Here is a 16,271-nt window from a genome sequence, read left to right as displayed (position 1 = left end):
AGCCAGGTCACGATCTCGCGGTCCGCGAGTTCGAGCCCCACGTCGGGCTCTGGGCTGACGGCTCGGAGCCTGGAGCCTGTTTCCGATTCTGTGTCTCCCTCTCTCTCTGCCCCTCCCCCGTTCATGCTCTGTCTCTCTCTGTCCCAAAAATAAATAAACGTTGAAAAAAAAATTAAAAATGTAAGTCTTGTTAGTACTTGGGTACCAAAGAAAGCCTGATCTGAGAGAACTGAACATCGAAAAGTCACTGTACGTATGTACTTATTACTTTTCCCTTGACAAAGTTACCTGTAATTAAAAGCTTTTAGTCTCTATGCTCAGCATGGTCTATACTGCAGCTGCAGGGAATTAGGGGAGTCTATGCTCGGTGCATACGGTCTATACCGCAGCTGCACGAATTAGGGGAGTCTATGCTCGGTGCACGGTCTACACTGCAGCCGCACAGAATTAGGGAGCTAGGCCATTCCGTCCAAATACCTGCAAGAGGACACTCCCTCCTGTCTTCACAGCATTTTCAATAGTTTGGATGTGGCTGCCGTCCTCCATGGAGAGCTCCTGCAGCCTGGACCCTTCCGTCTGCCGGATCCAGTTGTGAGCCTGCTTATGTGGGTCAATCAGCAGTGGCCACTGCAGGCTGTTCCTGGTCAAGATGGCGTTCTCCGCTGAATACTGACCGAGCGGGAGCCCCTGAGAATGCCACCGGCGGATCTGGAATGAGAGCGTTAGTGCTCCCACTGCTCCGCACGCCTGCTCGTGCCGTCCCTACGGGACACTGAGGCACCCTACAGGGCCACTGCTCTCGAAAAAGCCAAGGGCGTTTAAAAGGAGCGAGGACACGAATCATTCAAAACACTGGGATACGAAATTCTGGGTAACTATTCGCTAAATTACCCCTTTCTGTTCATCAGGACGGAGGAGCGGCCCTCACAACAAAGATGCGACGGGAGATCGATACGCAATAGGACGGGCGCCTGTTCCCAAGGACGCTGGGCTCCGATGCGTCTGTGACACGCGCAACGCCACAGAGTCGTACAGATGGAGGCGCGGCGGCCACCGCACACCCGCCGCCGCCAAGGACCCACGTCATCGTCTAGTTACACTGCTGCAGCCCTCACTTCTCAGGAGGAGGAACTGGGCTTCGCCCGTGGTCGTGCCGTCAGAGTAAGAGGCAGACCGAGGGTTTGACTCCGAAGCTGACTCCAATGGATAAACTTCATCCGGATTTCCTGGCAGTCTCAGCAGGTTGGGAGAAAAAAGCCCAGAAGGCCCATGGAGGTCGGGGAAGGAAAGGACAGCAGAGACATTCCAGGGAGAGGCGCCAGGGCATCCCCGTGAGGAGCCAAGGATACTTTTCAGTTTTGAAAAAAAGAAGAATATTTTGTTTAAGCCTGTGAAGAACTGTGTGCTCTTGACGTCTACATAGAAGGAAACATGAGGGGGCGAAGAATCCTGAAAACCACAGGGAGTCCCGCTGATTGGGGCACAGACTGCCCCCAAATAGAGGCGTGGAGCAGAGGTCAGCGTGGACAGAGATATAAGCTGCTGACTCGAGTTTCTACTTTATATTATTATTATTATTATTTTTAAAGAAAAGTTCATATTCAGTAATTGCTTCTGGATTTTTTTTTTTAAATGTATATTCATTTTTGAGAGAGAGGGCGTGAGTGGGGAAGGTGCAGAGGGGCAGGGATAGAGGATCCGAAGCAGGCTCCGTGCTGTCAGCAGAGAGCCTGACGTGGGGCTTGAACTCTCAAACCGTGAGATCGTGACATGAGCCGAGGTTGGATGCTTAACCGACGGAGCCACCCAGGCGCCCCCAGAGTTTGTATTTTAAAACATTAATCATGCCCCCGACTTTCATGCTTTTCCTTACTGTCTTACTGAAGTAGGTATTCCTACAGTTTCATTTTGCTAATTTTGGAACTTTCGATCAAGGAAAGTTAAAGTATATCCTCTTTTCTGCCTGGCTTCGTGGGTGTAGTGCTCCAACTGTATCCACTGTATGAACATACCCAGGCTTATTTATTTATCCGTCCTATTGGGGAGGGCACTTGGATTGTGTCTCAAGTTTTTGGCTAAAACAAATAACGCCACAGTGAACGTTCTTTTATATTCTTTTGATCAACGTATATATGCATTTCTTTGGGGAGACACCTAGGAATGTTGGGTCTTAGGGTATGTGGATTTTTAATACTTGTAGCTAAAGTCAGCTTTTTGAGATGATTTTAGCATTTTGTATTCTCACCAGCAGTATATGAGAAGTTGTTACTCCAGATCCGTGCTGACTCTTAATATTGTTAGTCTTTCAGATTTTAGTCCTTTGGCTGATGTGTTGTGATATCTCTAGAGTTAACTCTCATTCCCCCAATGAATAGTGATGGTAAGCCCCTTTCAAATATTTATTGGCTATTTGCATAGTCTCTTGTGAGTGACCTGTTCAAGGCTCTCGCCCATTTATTTACTAGGTTGAACGTCTCTTGCTCATTGATTGGTGGTTACTGTACCACGGCTAGGACGCTTCGGCCCTTTGTTGAACTCTGGTGTTACAAATATCCTCTCCTGTTCTTTGACTTCTCTTTACACCCTCTCAGTGGTGTCTTTGGATGAACAGAAGGTGTAAATTTTAATGTAATTCGATTAATGTTTTCCTTTATGGTTAGTTCTGCTTGAAAAATCTCTTCTTAACCTGGGTCATGAACATACTCTCCTAAATTATGCTTTATTCCTATGTCTTCCACAGTTGGGTCCACAGTTCAACTGCAGTTGACTTTTTATGTTTGGTGTGAGGTCATGGTCAAATTTCTTTCTTTCTCTTTCTTTCGTTCTTTCTTTTTTTCTTTCTTTCTCTCTCTCTCTCTCCTTCTTTCCTTCCTTCCTTCCTTCCTTCCTTCCTTCCTTCCTTCCTTCCTTCCAGATATTCAATTACTCAGCCCTATTTACTGAAAAGACTACCCATTCCTCCCTGCACTGTAATATCAGCTTTGTCCGTGTGTGTATGGGCCTGTTTTGGGCTCTCTGTTCTCCTTTGGTGTCACTGTTTGTCCTGGCACACATACAGACCCTTAAGACTGTTTACATCTAATGTAATTACGGATATGTTTGGGCTTAAGTTGGTTACTACTATTATGAAAATGAGAAGCCAGTATCTGCTTCTGAGACTTTTTATAGATTGGATAGTCAGTTTAAGTTATCACTGGGGGAATCAATCTAAAATTACTCTTTGGGGATGAATTAAAAAAGAGGTATTTCTTTTTTTTATCCTTTCAACATAGATCAACAACAAATATTTATTGACACGTGGATAAATGTGAGGTCTATATTTTTGGCTCTTTCTAAGAACGCTACCTGTGGTTCAGTAAGTTCACCGATTTTATTAATGAAAGGGGTTTCTGGGAGAGAAACTGGCTATACTTCTTAGGGTAGGTTGGGAGGATTACAACGAGTAAGAGGATATTCTGTGACTTTTGCCCAGAGGATGGGAAAGAGATGGAACTGAGGCATTAGAACTATAATTTAAAAGGGGCGCCTGGGTGGCTCAGTCGGTTAAGCGTCCGACTTCGGCTCAGGTCACGATCTCGCGGTCTGTGAGTTCGCGCCCCGCGTCGGGCTCTGTGCTGATGGCTCAGAGCCTGGAGCCTGTTTCAGATTCTGTGTCTCCCTTTCTCTGACCCTCCCCCATTCATGCTCTGTCTCTGTCTCAAAAATAAATAAACATTAAAAAAAAATAAAAAAAAAGAACTATAATTTAAAAAACAATTTTTTTTTAAAGACCCGGAACAAAATTCAGTATTTTCCTTTGTTAAAACAAGTTGTGGAAAAGATCTAAGCCAAAACAAAATGCACTTACGCCCCGAATTCAAATCAACAACAGCAGCCCCTTAACTGATAATAGAAATACGTTAGTACCTCGTGGTTTGGGGCCATGACTTCAATTAAAGAAAAGTTGGGCGACAAAGGGATGCTGTTTTCGGTGCAGAGAGTCTCCCATTTGTTCACAATCAACTGGCGAAATTCTGCTGTCAACGCCCCACTGTAGACGATGCACGCTGCTGAAAGAAGCACGTCACCCCAGATTCTTTCCAACTTCTTGTCTATTTGATCGATTGTTTCTGGCCATTGAGTCTAAATGTTAACATAAAAGTGAGCTCTTGAAACTTGACATCAAATACGCTATCATGAGACATTTAGGTATTCATGGTCCTCCACTGGGACCCAGCGTTGCTACCACTATGACCCTTTTCATCGGTGTTTGCATCAAAGGGAGTAATGGAGGACATTATAACACAAACTGTTTTCTGAGGATAACACGAGTCCTACCCTTGGATTTGTCAACAGTGTCATGTGTGTTAGGGCTGATAGCCATGTCAAATCCTTTGTGTGATGAAGATAACTTTTAACATAAGTAGAGTAATTCATTGTATTATTAATGATATTCAATAATAATAGCGATCAGCATTTATCAAATCCTAACATGTCTAACCGGCATTTTACCTTGAACATCTCACTTGGCACTTCTAATACCCTGTTAAGCAAAAGCCACTGACTTCACTTTCGGAGGAGGAGGTTGAAGCTTAGGGAGGATCAGGGGGGAATGTAAAACAGAAGATAAAAGATCTCTAGAGGTGTTCCTCTCCCTTCCTGATGACATCCCCTCCCTTTCAGCCACCCTGTTTCATGCGTTCGGTGGGGGTGGTCCCTGCGCTAGACCGGGGAGCTCATGACATACTCACGGACTCTGTGCCCCTCATCAGACAAGGGAACTGACGTCTTGGGAGCAAGAGAAAGTAAGGTCTGATCTGTGCAGTCTGTTCCCTCTGTCTTAAGGCTACTTGACCAGGACTCCTTTGTTTATTTAAAAGAAATTTTTTTTTTACATGTATTCATTTTTGAGAGACAGAGAGACAGAGCACAAGTTGGGGAGGGGCAGAGAGAGAGGGAGACACAGAATCCGAACCAGGCTCCAGGCTCTGAGCCATCAGCACAGAGCCCGCCGCGGGGTTAGAACTCATGAACCGTGAGATCATGACCTGAGCAGAAGTTGGATGCTCAACCGACTGAGCCACCCAGGTGCCCCAGGACTCCTTTATTTTTATCAGGAGTGTCTGCTGATCTCAGTAAAAAAGACTGGACGAGAAGAGAGTTTGAGGAGGTACGTGATACGACCTTCAGGGAAAGTGACATCGTGGGTTCGCCAAGCCCAGTAGCCATTAATGACGGGACATAAAGCCAGAGAGAGCCACACCTTCTCGCCTTCCAGGCTGGTGAGTAAGACAGATGCACACTGCAGGCGCCTGGTGGCCAGTTTCCTTCTGTTTGCTAGCAGCTGCTTTTTGGCCACGAGGTCTTTGTAGGCCGCCTGCAAGGCCAGCACGTGTTCTTCCACCTGAAAGACAGTTCGTTCACTGTTGAGACCAAGTGTCACTCTCATGTTGCCTCAAGAGTTTAACTGTCATTTGTACGCGTATGATGTGTAACCACTCCATTTACACATCCTGGACAGAGGATTGTGTTGACAAGAAAAATGTAGTAACTAAGTACAGGATTTCTTGATACTAAAGTTACTGTGTAAAATGCCACCTTCCTCACTAGGCTTTCTTACGAGCTTGGCCCTTGAAGATTCATCCTTTTCTGATTTATTTTTTGCACTGAAAGTGTTGTGTCACATCCAGTTTCCTTCTCTAACAAAATGACCGAACTTCGTCATTCTAGATACACTGACCAGCCTGGAGGAACCGATGAGTTTTCGAAGTGAGGCTGGTCGGACGAAGTGGCCATTAGACTGTCCGCAGGCAGTCAGCCGGCAACACATTTTCATGAACAGCCGATAAGATGATTTCCTTAAATTACCACTTATCTTGCTAGCGCCCTTGCTCAAAAGCATTGGAGCATCTGAGTCTCTATAGAAGTGACTGCCTACAGATATGGCCCAAATTTCTGGCCTTGTCAATAAAAGCCTCCACGGTCTGACCCCAACCCCCTCCTCCCCGATGCCATGTCCTTTCCCGAAATAGTACACTGTAGCCAGACTGCTTTTGTCCACATTTCTGAAACACTCCTTAAACGTGCGTCCTTCTGGGATGTGGCTCCCGTCCTTTCCTAATGCCTGAAACCGTTCCTTAAAGGGATGTAAATCCAAGGCATTCTTTAAAATTCTCACCACTTTGCAGCTGTCACAAAGCCTCGGTCTTGTCAAATCCACAGTTTATAACTTCCATTTGAGAAGTAATTATACGTTGCCTGTTATTATCTCTGAGGTTGTGGCCTTAGTATCCTTCTGTTATCTTTATGTTGTCATTTGTAGTTTTGAAAGATGTTTTCGTCTTCTCAAAATCTTGGAAGACTGTATTTAGCATGGGGACTTGAACACGGCAGGTTCACAAACTGTGTACACAAAACTGTGCTTACTGAACGCAGTTCATAATTTGTGATTTCTCCTCCTATCCTAAACATGTTATCCTGGTGAAAACACCTAATCTTTAAACACATACACACACGAGCTACTTTTGGAGTGACCAGTGATTTACGACTCACTCCTGGTTCACCCACAATCATTACTCCGTTGCTTCTACTCTGATATAAAATGTTGTGTTTGCTTGCTCATTCCCTCCGATTTGATTTTTCTGAGAAAACACTCTTGCTACTCATGGCCGAGCGAGTCATATAAAGATTCAAGCGAACGACTTACGGATGCAATTAAACACATGAAATCTTTCTTTTTTTTTTTTTTTTTTGCTTTGTACCTTCACTTACTTACTTACTTAAATTTTTTAATTTTCTTTAGTTCCAGTTTAATGTACAGGGTTATATTAGTTTCAGGTGTATAATACAGTGATTCAACACTTCCCTACATCACCCGGTGCTCATCACAAGTGCCCTCTTCATCCCCCATCTCCTATTTCCCCCATCCCCCCCACTCACTGCCCTCTGGTGACCAGCACTGTGTTCTCTGCAGTTAAGAGTCCGTTTCTTGGTTTCTCTTTCTATTTTCCCCTTTGCTTGTTTGTCTTTTTTTTAATTCCAAGTATGAGCGAAATCATACGTATTTTTCTTTCTCTGACTTATTTTGCTTAGCATTATACTCTCTAGCTCCATCCACGTTATCGCAAATGGTAAGTTTCATTCTTTTTTATGGCTGAGTAATATTCCACTGTGTATATATGCCGCATCTTCTTTATCCACTTGTCTACTGATGGACACTTAGGTTGCTTCCATGTCTTGGCTTTGATAAATAACATTGCAATAAACACAGGGTTGCATACCTCTTTTCGAATTAGTGTTTCTGTATTCTTTGGGTAAACACCCAGTCGTGGAATTACTGGGTCATAATATGGAAATTCTCTTTTTAATGCTTTGCAGAACCTCCATAATGTTCTCGACAGTGGTTGCATTCCCACCAACAGGGCACAAGGGTTCCCCTTCCTCCCCATCCTTGCCAGCACTGTGGTTTCTTGTGTTGTTGATTTTAGCCACCCTGACAGGTGTATGATGGCATCTTGTTGAATTTTCCTTGACAGTCAGTGATGTTGAGCATCTTGAAACACACGGAATTTCTATTATATGGCAACGCTGTGTTCCCAAGGTAACATGTTTTAAAAAGCTTATTTGTTTCTGAGAGAGATCGAGAGAGAAAGCATGCGCACAAGGATGGGGGAGGGGCAGAGAGCGAGGGAGAGAGAGAATCCCAAGCAGGCTGCGTGCAGTCAGTGCAGAGCCGGACGTGGGGCTCAAACATGAACCATGAGATTCAACCTGAGACAAAATCAAGAGTTGGACCCTTAATCAACTCAGCCACCCAGGTACTCCCCAAGGTAACATTTTAAATGAATGTTCATGTAATATAATATGTTCTTGCGCTATTGATTTCCCCTAAGTTCCCTAGAGTTTTACGAACTTTTTTTTACACTAGGGCACAGATGAACAAGAGACCTATTTTTAAAATGGGAGACAGAATATAACTCAGTGAGGAGAAAACCTCAGTGAAGGGCTTAAAATCAGTGGAGTTAACTACTACACTCACTTTTAAAGTATTAAGCGTATCTGTCAGTATTTTATATACATATATACATTTCAAATACACTTGTGTGAGTTCAATGAGTTAACATATTAGCAACTTCTCATGAAGGTCATGGTTGCAAGCTGGAGGGGAATGGAGAGTATCAGTGAGTAAGGTTCTGAATGAAATTTAGACTTTATTTTTTTCTCGCCTACCACTTGATAATAATAAAAACAAATAGACAGTAATATAAATAATATTTGTTGGGTAAATGAGTAAAAATATAAAAAATACACAAAAAATCATGAGGATCATGGGAATTGAGTACATACCAAAATGGAAGACACCACGAGTCAAGAATAAGTGAAAGGGAGTTCCAGTCCCAAATGGTGAGATGAGGAATCTGAACTCACCTGCTCCTGTGGCCACACCAAGCCTACGGCCACGCATGGGGCTGTTCCCCATGAAAGAAATTCGGAAACCAGCGGAGCGACTCCTATATGTTGGGCGAACGAGAAGTACTCACATCCAAACATGGAAGGCTGAGACACACTCTCACCATAACCCCGCCCCTGGCACAGTGATATGTAAGAGATACACAAGAGAGAACTCACAACTCCCAACTTCTCCCTGACGGCAAAGGTTTTGAACCCAACACCTAGTGTCTCAACTTTTAAGACTTCTGCCTGAGGGATGGGAGTCCGAACAGTTAGCTCTGAAAGCCAAGAGGGCCTGCATCCATAAGACCGCTAGACTATAGCAAACAAATACTTTCTGACTGGCTGTTCCCCCAGGACGCAGCACAAAGGTGGAGACAGAAATGCCTCCCTCCCAGGCTTTGCTTTAAAGAGGCCTCTCTGAACGGGGCTGTGGCCTGAGGACCAGGCTTCTAGCTTAGTGCACATTTAGGGGGGACCAGTAGGTACCATCTCCACATTCTCCCTTTGGCACACTCAAGGTCTCTGCCCTCTCCCTGGAAGGAACTTGTGCACATATATGGCATCCTGGCCTTGGTGGCTGTGGCCCAGAGGATATACCACTGAGCACCTGGCTTTGGTGGCCAGCAGCTCTTGCATTTGTGGGTCCCATAGAACTATAATAAACAAAGAAACAGATCTTAATTGGCTCAGTGCCGAGGACGCAGACAGAAACACCCATCTCCCAAGCTGTCCCCTAAAGAGAACTATTTACACAGGCTTCCAATGAGCCTCAGTGCTGACTGAGATGCTTCTCTTTGGGACATTGATAGATCTTGGCACACGCTGAATATGGGGAGCCACTGAGAACACACAAGGCTGCCTGGGCAGTCGCAGTGGTGTGAGAGACAACCAGGAGCTCAGGCTGGGCTGATGAGGTTCATCCCCCTCTCTGGACCACTCTGTCAGGACAGGGAGGGGTGGCTATTTTATCAAATGCACAGAGACCAACACAGAGAGTCAAGAAAGATCCAGAAACATAATTATTTATCCCAAACTACAGAATAATAAAGCAACTGACCTGAAAAATAAAACTACAGACTAATATCCTTGATGGATATAGATACAAAAATTCTCAACAAAATACTAGCAAACTGGATTTAAAAACACACTAAAAGATTTGTTACACCATGACCATGAAGGATTTAACCCCTGGATGCAAGGGTACTTGAACATGTGCAAATCAGTACATGTTTTACATCACATCAATAGAATGATCAAAATCACATGATCATCACAATAAATGCAGAAAAAGCATCTGACAGAACACAATACACTTTCATGATAAAAATTGTCAACAGACTGGATACAGAAGGAACAAACCTCAAGATGATAAAGGGCAGTTACAGGAGAGTGTGGGTGGCTCAGTCAGTTAAGCGTCTGATTTTGCTCAGGTCATGATCTCAGTGTTTGTGAGTTTGAGCTCCATGTTGGGCTCTGTACTGACAGCTCAGAGCCTGGAGCCTGCTTCGGATTCTGTGTCTCCCTCTCTCTCTGACCCTCCCCTACTCACTCTCTCTCTCTCTCTCAAAGCTAAACATTTAAAAAATTAAAAAAAAAATAAAAAGCAGTTATGACAAACCCACAGCTAACGTTATACTCAACGGTGAGAAACTGGGAGCTTTCCCTCTAAGCTCAGGAACAAGACACGGATGCCCGCCCCCTCCATTATTATTCAGTGTAGTCCTGGAAGTCTTGATTAGAGCAACCAGGCAAGACAAAGAAATAGAAAGCACCTAAATCAGAAAGGAATAAGTTGGGGCGCCTGGGTGGCTCAGTCGGTTGAGTGTCCGACTTCAGCTCACGTCATATCTCACAGTTCGTGAGTTCAAGCCCTGCGTCAGGCTCTGTGCTGACAGCTTAGAGCCTGGAGCCTGCTTCAGATCCTGTGTCTCCCTTTCTCTCTGCTCCTCCCCTGCTCACACGCTCTCTCTCTCTCTCTCTCTCTCTCTCTCTCTCTCTCTCTCAAAAATAAATAAAGATTAAAAAAATTTTAAAAAAGGAGTAAGTAAAAATGTCACTATTTGTAGATGATATGATCTTTGTATATAGAAAAATCCCAGAGACTCAACCAAAAAACTGTTAGAGCTAATCAACGATTTTAGTGAGGTTGCAGGATGTAAGACCAACACACAGAAACCAGTAGCATTTCTATACAGTAATAAAACAGTGTGGTACTGGCATAAAATAGATACACAGACCAGTGGAACAGAGTAGAGAGCCCAGGATCAAATCTGGCAAATCTGGCAACTCAACAAGGGAGCCAAGAACACCCAACGGGGAAAGGCCAGTCTCTTCAACAAATGCTGCTGGGAAAACACGCAGAACAATGAAAGCAGACTCCTATCCTACACCACTCACAAAAATTAACTCCAAATAAATCTAAATACCATAGAACTGATACCATAAAACTCCTAGTAGAAAATGTAGGCAAGAAACTGCTCGACATTGGACTTGGTAATGATTTTTTTGGCCGTAACACCAACACCACAAACAACAAAAGCAAAAATTGATTCATGGGACTACCTCAAACTCAAAAGTTTCTGCAGAACAAGATAAACAATCAACAAAATGAAAGAACAATTAACAAAATGGGAGAACAGTTTTGCTACCCATATGTTGGAGAAGAGGCTAATCTCCAGAGAACTCCTGCAATTCAATAACAAAAAGCCACAGTATCTGATTGGAAAATGGGCGGAGGAACTCAACGGACATTTTCCCAATGAAGACACACAAAGGCCAGCAGGATAAGATGTTCAACATCATTCATCATCAGGGAAATGCTGATCAAACAAAACCACAATGAGACACCACCTTGCACCTGTTAGAATGGCCATCATCAAAAAGACAAAAGGTAATAAATTCCGTAGTTCCATACACATTTTAGGACTGTTTGTTCTATTTCTGTGAAAAGTGCCTTGGAATTTTGACAAGGGGTGGCATTCAATCTGAGGCTTGGTTTGGGCAGTGTGGGCGCTTTACAATATTAATTCTTCCCAGCCGTGAGCATGGAGTATCTTTCCATTTATTTGTGTCTTCTTCCTTTTCTTTCTTCAGTGTCTTAACGTTTTCAGAAAATAGGCCTGTCACCTCCTTGGTTAAATGTGTTCCTCGGCATTTTATTCTTTTGACACAATTGTAAATATGATTGATTTCTTAATTTCTTTTTTGGATAGTTTGTTGTTGGCTTATAGAAATGCAACTGATTTTTGTATATTGATTTAGCATTTTGCAACTTTATTTTATTTATTTATTAAAATTTTTTTTTAATGTTTATTTTTGAGATAGAGACAGAACATGAATGGGGGAGGGGCAGAAAGTGAGGGAAACACAGAATACCAAGCAGGCTCCGGCTCCAGGCTCTGAGCCGTCAGCACAGAGCCCAACGTGGGGCTCAAACTCGGGAACAGCGAGATCATGACTTGAGCCGAAGTCGGATGCCCAACTGACTGAGCCCTCTAGGTGCCCCGTCTTTAAGTATTTTCTAATTTGCCTTATGATTTCTTCTTTGGCCCAGGGATTAAGAGTTTATTGTTTACAGATTACAAATCTTCACATATTTGTGAATTTCCCAGTTTTCTTCTGTTGTTGGCTTCAACTTCGTTCCATGCGGTCCGAGAAGATACGTGGTACAATATTGATCTTTTAAAACCCATGAAGACTCATTTTGTGGCCTCACATCGGGTCTGCCCTGGAGAACGTCCATGTGCACTTGAGAAGAACGTGGGTTCTGCTGCTGCGTGGAGTGTCCTGCACTGTCTGTGGGTCTCATCGGTTTACTGTTCTGTTCATCCCTCTCTTTCCTCATCTTCTGTCTCAGACCCTTTAAATCTCTGATTTTTGCTTGTTCAGTCTTTCAAGTTGTTTTTTTTTTTTAATGCTTATTTATTTATTTTGAGAGAGTGAGAGAGCACAAGCAGGACACGGGCAAAGAGAGAGTGGGGGAGAGAGAATCCCAAGCAGGCCATCCGCACTGTCAGCACGGAGCCCAACACGGTGCCCAAACTCATGACCCATAAGGTCATGACCTGAACCGAAATCAAGGGTTGGATGCTCAACCGACTGAGCCACCCAGGCATCCCTCAAGTTTTCTTTAATTGACTTTTAGTGACTAAGAATGTCCTGGAAAACCAGGCACATCATCATTTTAAGATTTATTTACATAGTGTTTCTAATAATTATTGGAAAAAAAAGCCCAAATGGACATTTACACTAAATTAAAAATTATAGCTGAGCCTTGAACACAGGGGTTAGGGTGCCGACCCCCCATGCAACTGAAAATCCACGTAATACTTTTGACTCCCTAAAACTTCTCTTCTAATAGCTTGCTGTTGAACAGAAGCCTCACTGGTAACAGTCAATTAACACACACGCGGCACGTCACATGTATTACAGACTATATTCTTACAATACGGCAAGGTAGAAAAAAGAAAATGCCGTTAGGAAAACCATAAGGAAGAGAAAAATACATTTACAGGCCTGTCCTGGTATTTATGGGGAAAAATCCGTGTAGACGGACCGGTGCTGTCCGAGACTCGACTGCATCTGTTCTCGAACTGCCTGCTTACCGGGTTGTATGGCGTCTAATTGTTTTCCTTTAAGTTCCGAAGCAGACTTTTTCCTTTCCTGGATCATTAACTTGTGTGTGGGACAGAACTAGGCTGAGGTAGGCACACCGGTTGTTAAAACGTCGAGATACATCTGTGGTGGTTGCTGAACGGGCCTGCCTCATGCCCTGGAGAGCCCACTGTCGGCCCTACCCCTGCCCACCCTGGCCCTCGACCCCCCATCAGTCCTCTCTGGTGGCCTCTGGACCTGAAGCTGCTCTGTGACAAGAGCTGGTGCTCCCTGGTTGGTGCCTGAGCCACAATGGCTGCCGGATGCCTCCCACATCACTCCTGCATAGGAGAGTTTTGTAGGGTCAGAGGTCAGTGTGTGGGCTTGAGCGAGACGGCCTGGGTTAGAGCGTGGGCACCACTTAGAGGCTCAAGATGTTGGACAAATAGGGCGCCTGGGGGCATGAGTCAGCTGAGTGTCTGACTTCAGCTCAGGTCATGATCTCATGGCTCATGAGTTCGAGCCCCACGTCGGGATCTCTGCTGTCAGTGTGGAGCCTGCTTCAGATCCTCTGTCCCCCTCTGTCTCTGCCTCTCCCCTGTTCACGCTTCTCTCTCTCTCAAAAATAAAAACATTAAAAAAAAAAGATGCTGGACAAATGTTGAATCTTTCGATTTAGTTTTCTCCCTTATAAACATCGCCCTTATAAACCTTCTGAAAGCTGACCTGAGGATTAAATGACAAGTCTGTATAAAGCAGCAGCATGGTATTTGCAACATATTGCACACACACAATGGATGTCAGCTATTATCCACACGTATCTAAATATTACTATACAGGTAGATCATAACCTGCGACAAAATATTAGCAAAAAAACGACCTATCCACATAAAGAAAAAAAATTAATAATTTCCTTCAAAAATGTCCAACACTTTATATATATATTTGGGTTTACAAGAAATGCCCAGGGGGCCAGGCAGGTGACAGAAATGCCTGACGTGACTTGGGGGCTCATTATTGCCTGGTGAGCATGCCGGCCCAGGGCTGCCTGATCTTCTGAATTAATCAGGAGAAGACAGAAATTCAAATTTTAAATAAATACCCAGATTTAAATTAAAAAAAAATTTATGTTTATTTTTGAGAGAGAGAAAGAGAGAGAGACAGAGACACAGAGTGCCAGCAGGGGAGGGGCAGAGAGAGGGAGACACAGAATCGGAAGCAGGCTCCAGGCTCTGTCCGAGCTGTCAGCACAGAGCCTGATGCGGGGCTCGAACTCACGAAACGTGAGATCATGACCTAAGCTGAAGTTGGACGCTTAACTGACTGAACCACCCGGGTGCCCCATTAAATAAATTCCCAGATTTTAAAGTGTAGATAACCACATTGAAATGTAGGGGTTTGGGAGACATTCCCTGCTATGTGGCCATCCGCAGGGTGCCACCTCACCCACTTTCAGGATGTGTGTCCGAGGGCTGGTGACCTCAGTCCTGGCTCTCATAATGACACCCCAACTTTAGCTTAAAACCAAGACATTTAAGAAATAACCATGTCTTGGGGCGCCTGGGTGGCTCAGTCGGTTGAGCGGCCGACTTCGGCTCAGGTCATGATCTCGCGGTCCGTGAGTTCGAGCCCTGCGTCGGGCTCTGTGCTGACAGCTTGGAGCCTGGAGCCTGTTTCGGATTCTGTGTCTTCCTCTCTCTGACCCTCCCCCATTCATGCTCTGTCTCTCTCTCTCTCAAAAATAAATAAACGTTAAAAAAAATTAAAAAAAAAAAAAAAAAAAGAAAGAACCATGTCTTGGGACCCCTGGGTGGCTCAGTCAGTGAAGCCTCCGACTTTGGCTCAGGTCATGATCTCACGGTTCGTGAGTTTGAGCCCCACGTGGGGCTCTGGGCTGACAGCTCAGAGCCTGCTGAGAATCTGGAGCCTGCTTCAGATTCTGTGTCTCCCTCTCTCTCTGCCCCTTCCCTTGCTCACACTCTGTCTCTCTCTGTCAACAATAAATAAACATAAAAAAAAAAAAAGAAACAACCATGTCTTTACAAAGCAACAGAGTAATTGACATAAACAGGTTAAGGACAGTTTTTAAGAACACAGGTTGATACTGGGCGAGTCTTCGGTAAACTGAAGTCACAAAGCTCTCCTGGGAGAAATTCGGTGAAACAGGTCAATATATTATGGACACAGTAATAATTAGCATTACTGAGCGTCTTATTATGTGATGGCGCCTTACATATAGTGTCTCTGTTATTTACTTAACCACGATTAATCTCTTCACCACCCTTGTTATCCTCGTTTTCTCCTGAACTGGTAAACTCTCCTGGGACAATGACTCTTCTTGGCGAGTCGTCTCACAAAGCGGCCGTAAGTTTAACAAGCAAATAACGCCTTACCCGCTGCAAACCTCTTTGTTTTTCGGCCAGCCTCTGTCGTGCGATTTTTAGGACACGTTGAGCTTCTGCCACTTGGATCTGCTTGGGGCCCACGAGCTGAAAAAGAAGGTCACAACACCTAAGTGGTCAAAAAGGTCAAGTTCGCCGTTAAAAATGTCGCTTTTGATTGGCAGGCATTTGTGTCGATTCTTATAACAACCTCTCCCGGAATGATGTGCACAAAAGGGGTGTAAAGTAACTCAGTGTGGTAACACACACTAGAACAACTAAAACAGCACAGCTGCCATAAGTAAAACAACCCGATGGATGCACTTGCTATCTGCAGGCGTCAGCATAGGGTCTTTGAGGAAAGTGGTTCTCGTGAGGTATTCCGTGAGCACTGTTAAGCACGAGCTACTTCCGGGACGAGGAAGCGTCCCTTCCGGGCTGTTCTCGATATTTCCGGGGAAAGAGCGTACCTTCTGCACCTCATGATAGTCATTCAAAGCCAGGACCCACTGGCACATAGAGCCACAGGCTATAGAAACGAGGGCAATCTTGTTTGGGTTGAAATCAGGGAAGAGCAAAATTTTTTTCAGCTTCATGAAAACCTAGAGAAAACACAATTCATGTATTACAAGAAAAAGACGTGCTGAGCTGAGGCTTTCTTCCCCCCGTTCACATGAAAGCGAAATTTCATTTCGTATGAGAAATACTCGACTAGTCTTCGGTGGCAGATTTAAGGACGCGTAGCCGCGGGTGCAACGGCCCTGCAGCAGAGGAGGGGGAAGTCGCTGCTGTAAACATCTGATTATTGCTACTGTTGCCACAGTGGCTTTGCTGTACTGTTTAAAAAGGAACTTTGTTTTATTT

At 44.4% G+C, this 16,271-nt stretch overlaps 1 protein-coding gene across 1 annotated transcript in view; it reads right to left on the bottom strand.

The window, feature by feature from the left end:
* DNAH14 (dynein axonemal heavy chain 14) overlaps positions 1-16,271 on the bottom strand; it is a 327,779-nt gene that overhangs the window by 65,004 nt on the left and 246,504 nt on the right. The window contains exons 63-67 of the mRNA XM_043569070.1: positions 15,878-16,009; positions 15,420-15,515; positions 5,243-5,383; positions 3,907-4,122; positions 478-708 (exon numbers count right to left, since the gene is read on the bottom strand). Coding sequence (XP_043425005.1) covers positions 478-708; positions 3,907-4,122; positions 5,243-5,383; positions 15,420-15,515; positions 15,878-16,009 — 816 coding nt within the window. The remainder of the gene's footprint in view (positions 1-477; positions 709-3,906; positions 4,123-5,242; positions 5,384-15,419; positions 15,516-15,877; positions 16,010-16,271) is intronic.

This window comes from Prionailurus bengalensis, chromosome E4 (genome assembly GCF_016509475.1).
Source record: "Prionailurus bengalensis isolate Pbe53 chromosome E4, Fcat_Pben_1.1_paternal_pri, whole genome shotgun sequence".
In the NCBI taxonomy this organism is placed as follows: domain Eukaryota; kingdom Metazoa; phylum Chordata; class Mammalia; order Carnivora; family Felidae; genus Prionailurus; species Prionailurus bengalensis.
Note: the sequence above shows the minus strand (reverse complement) of the source record. Positions and strands in the feature narration are given on the sequence as shown.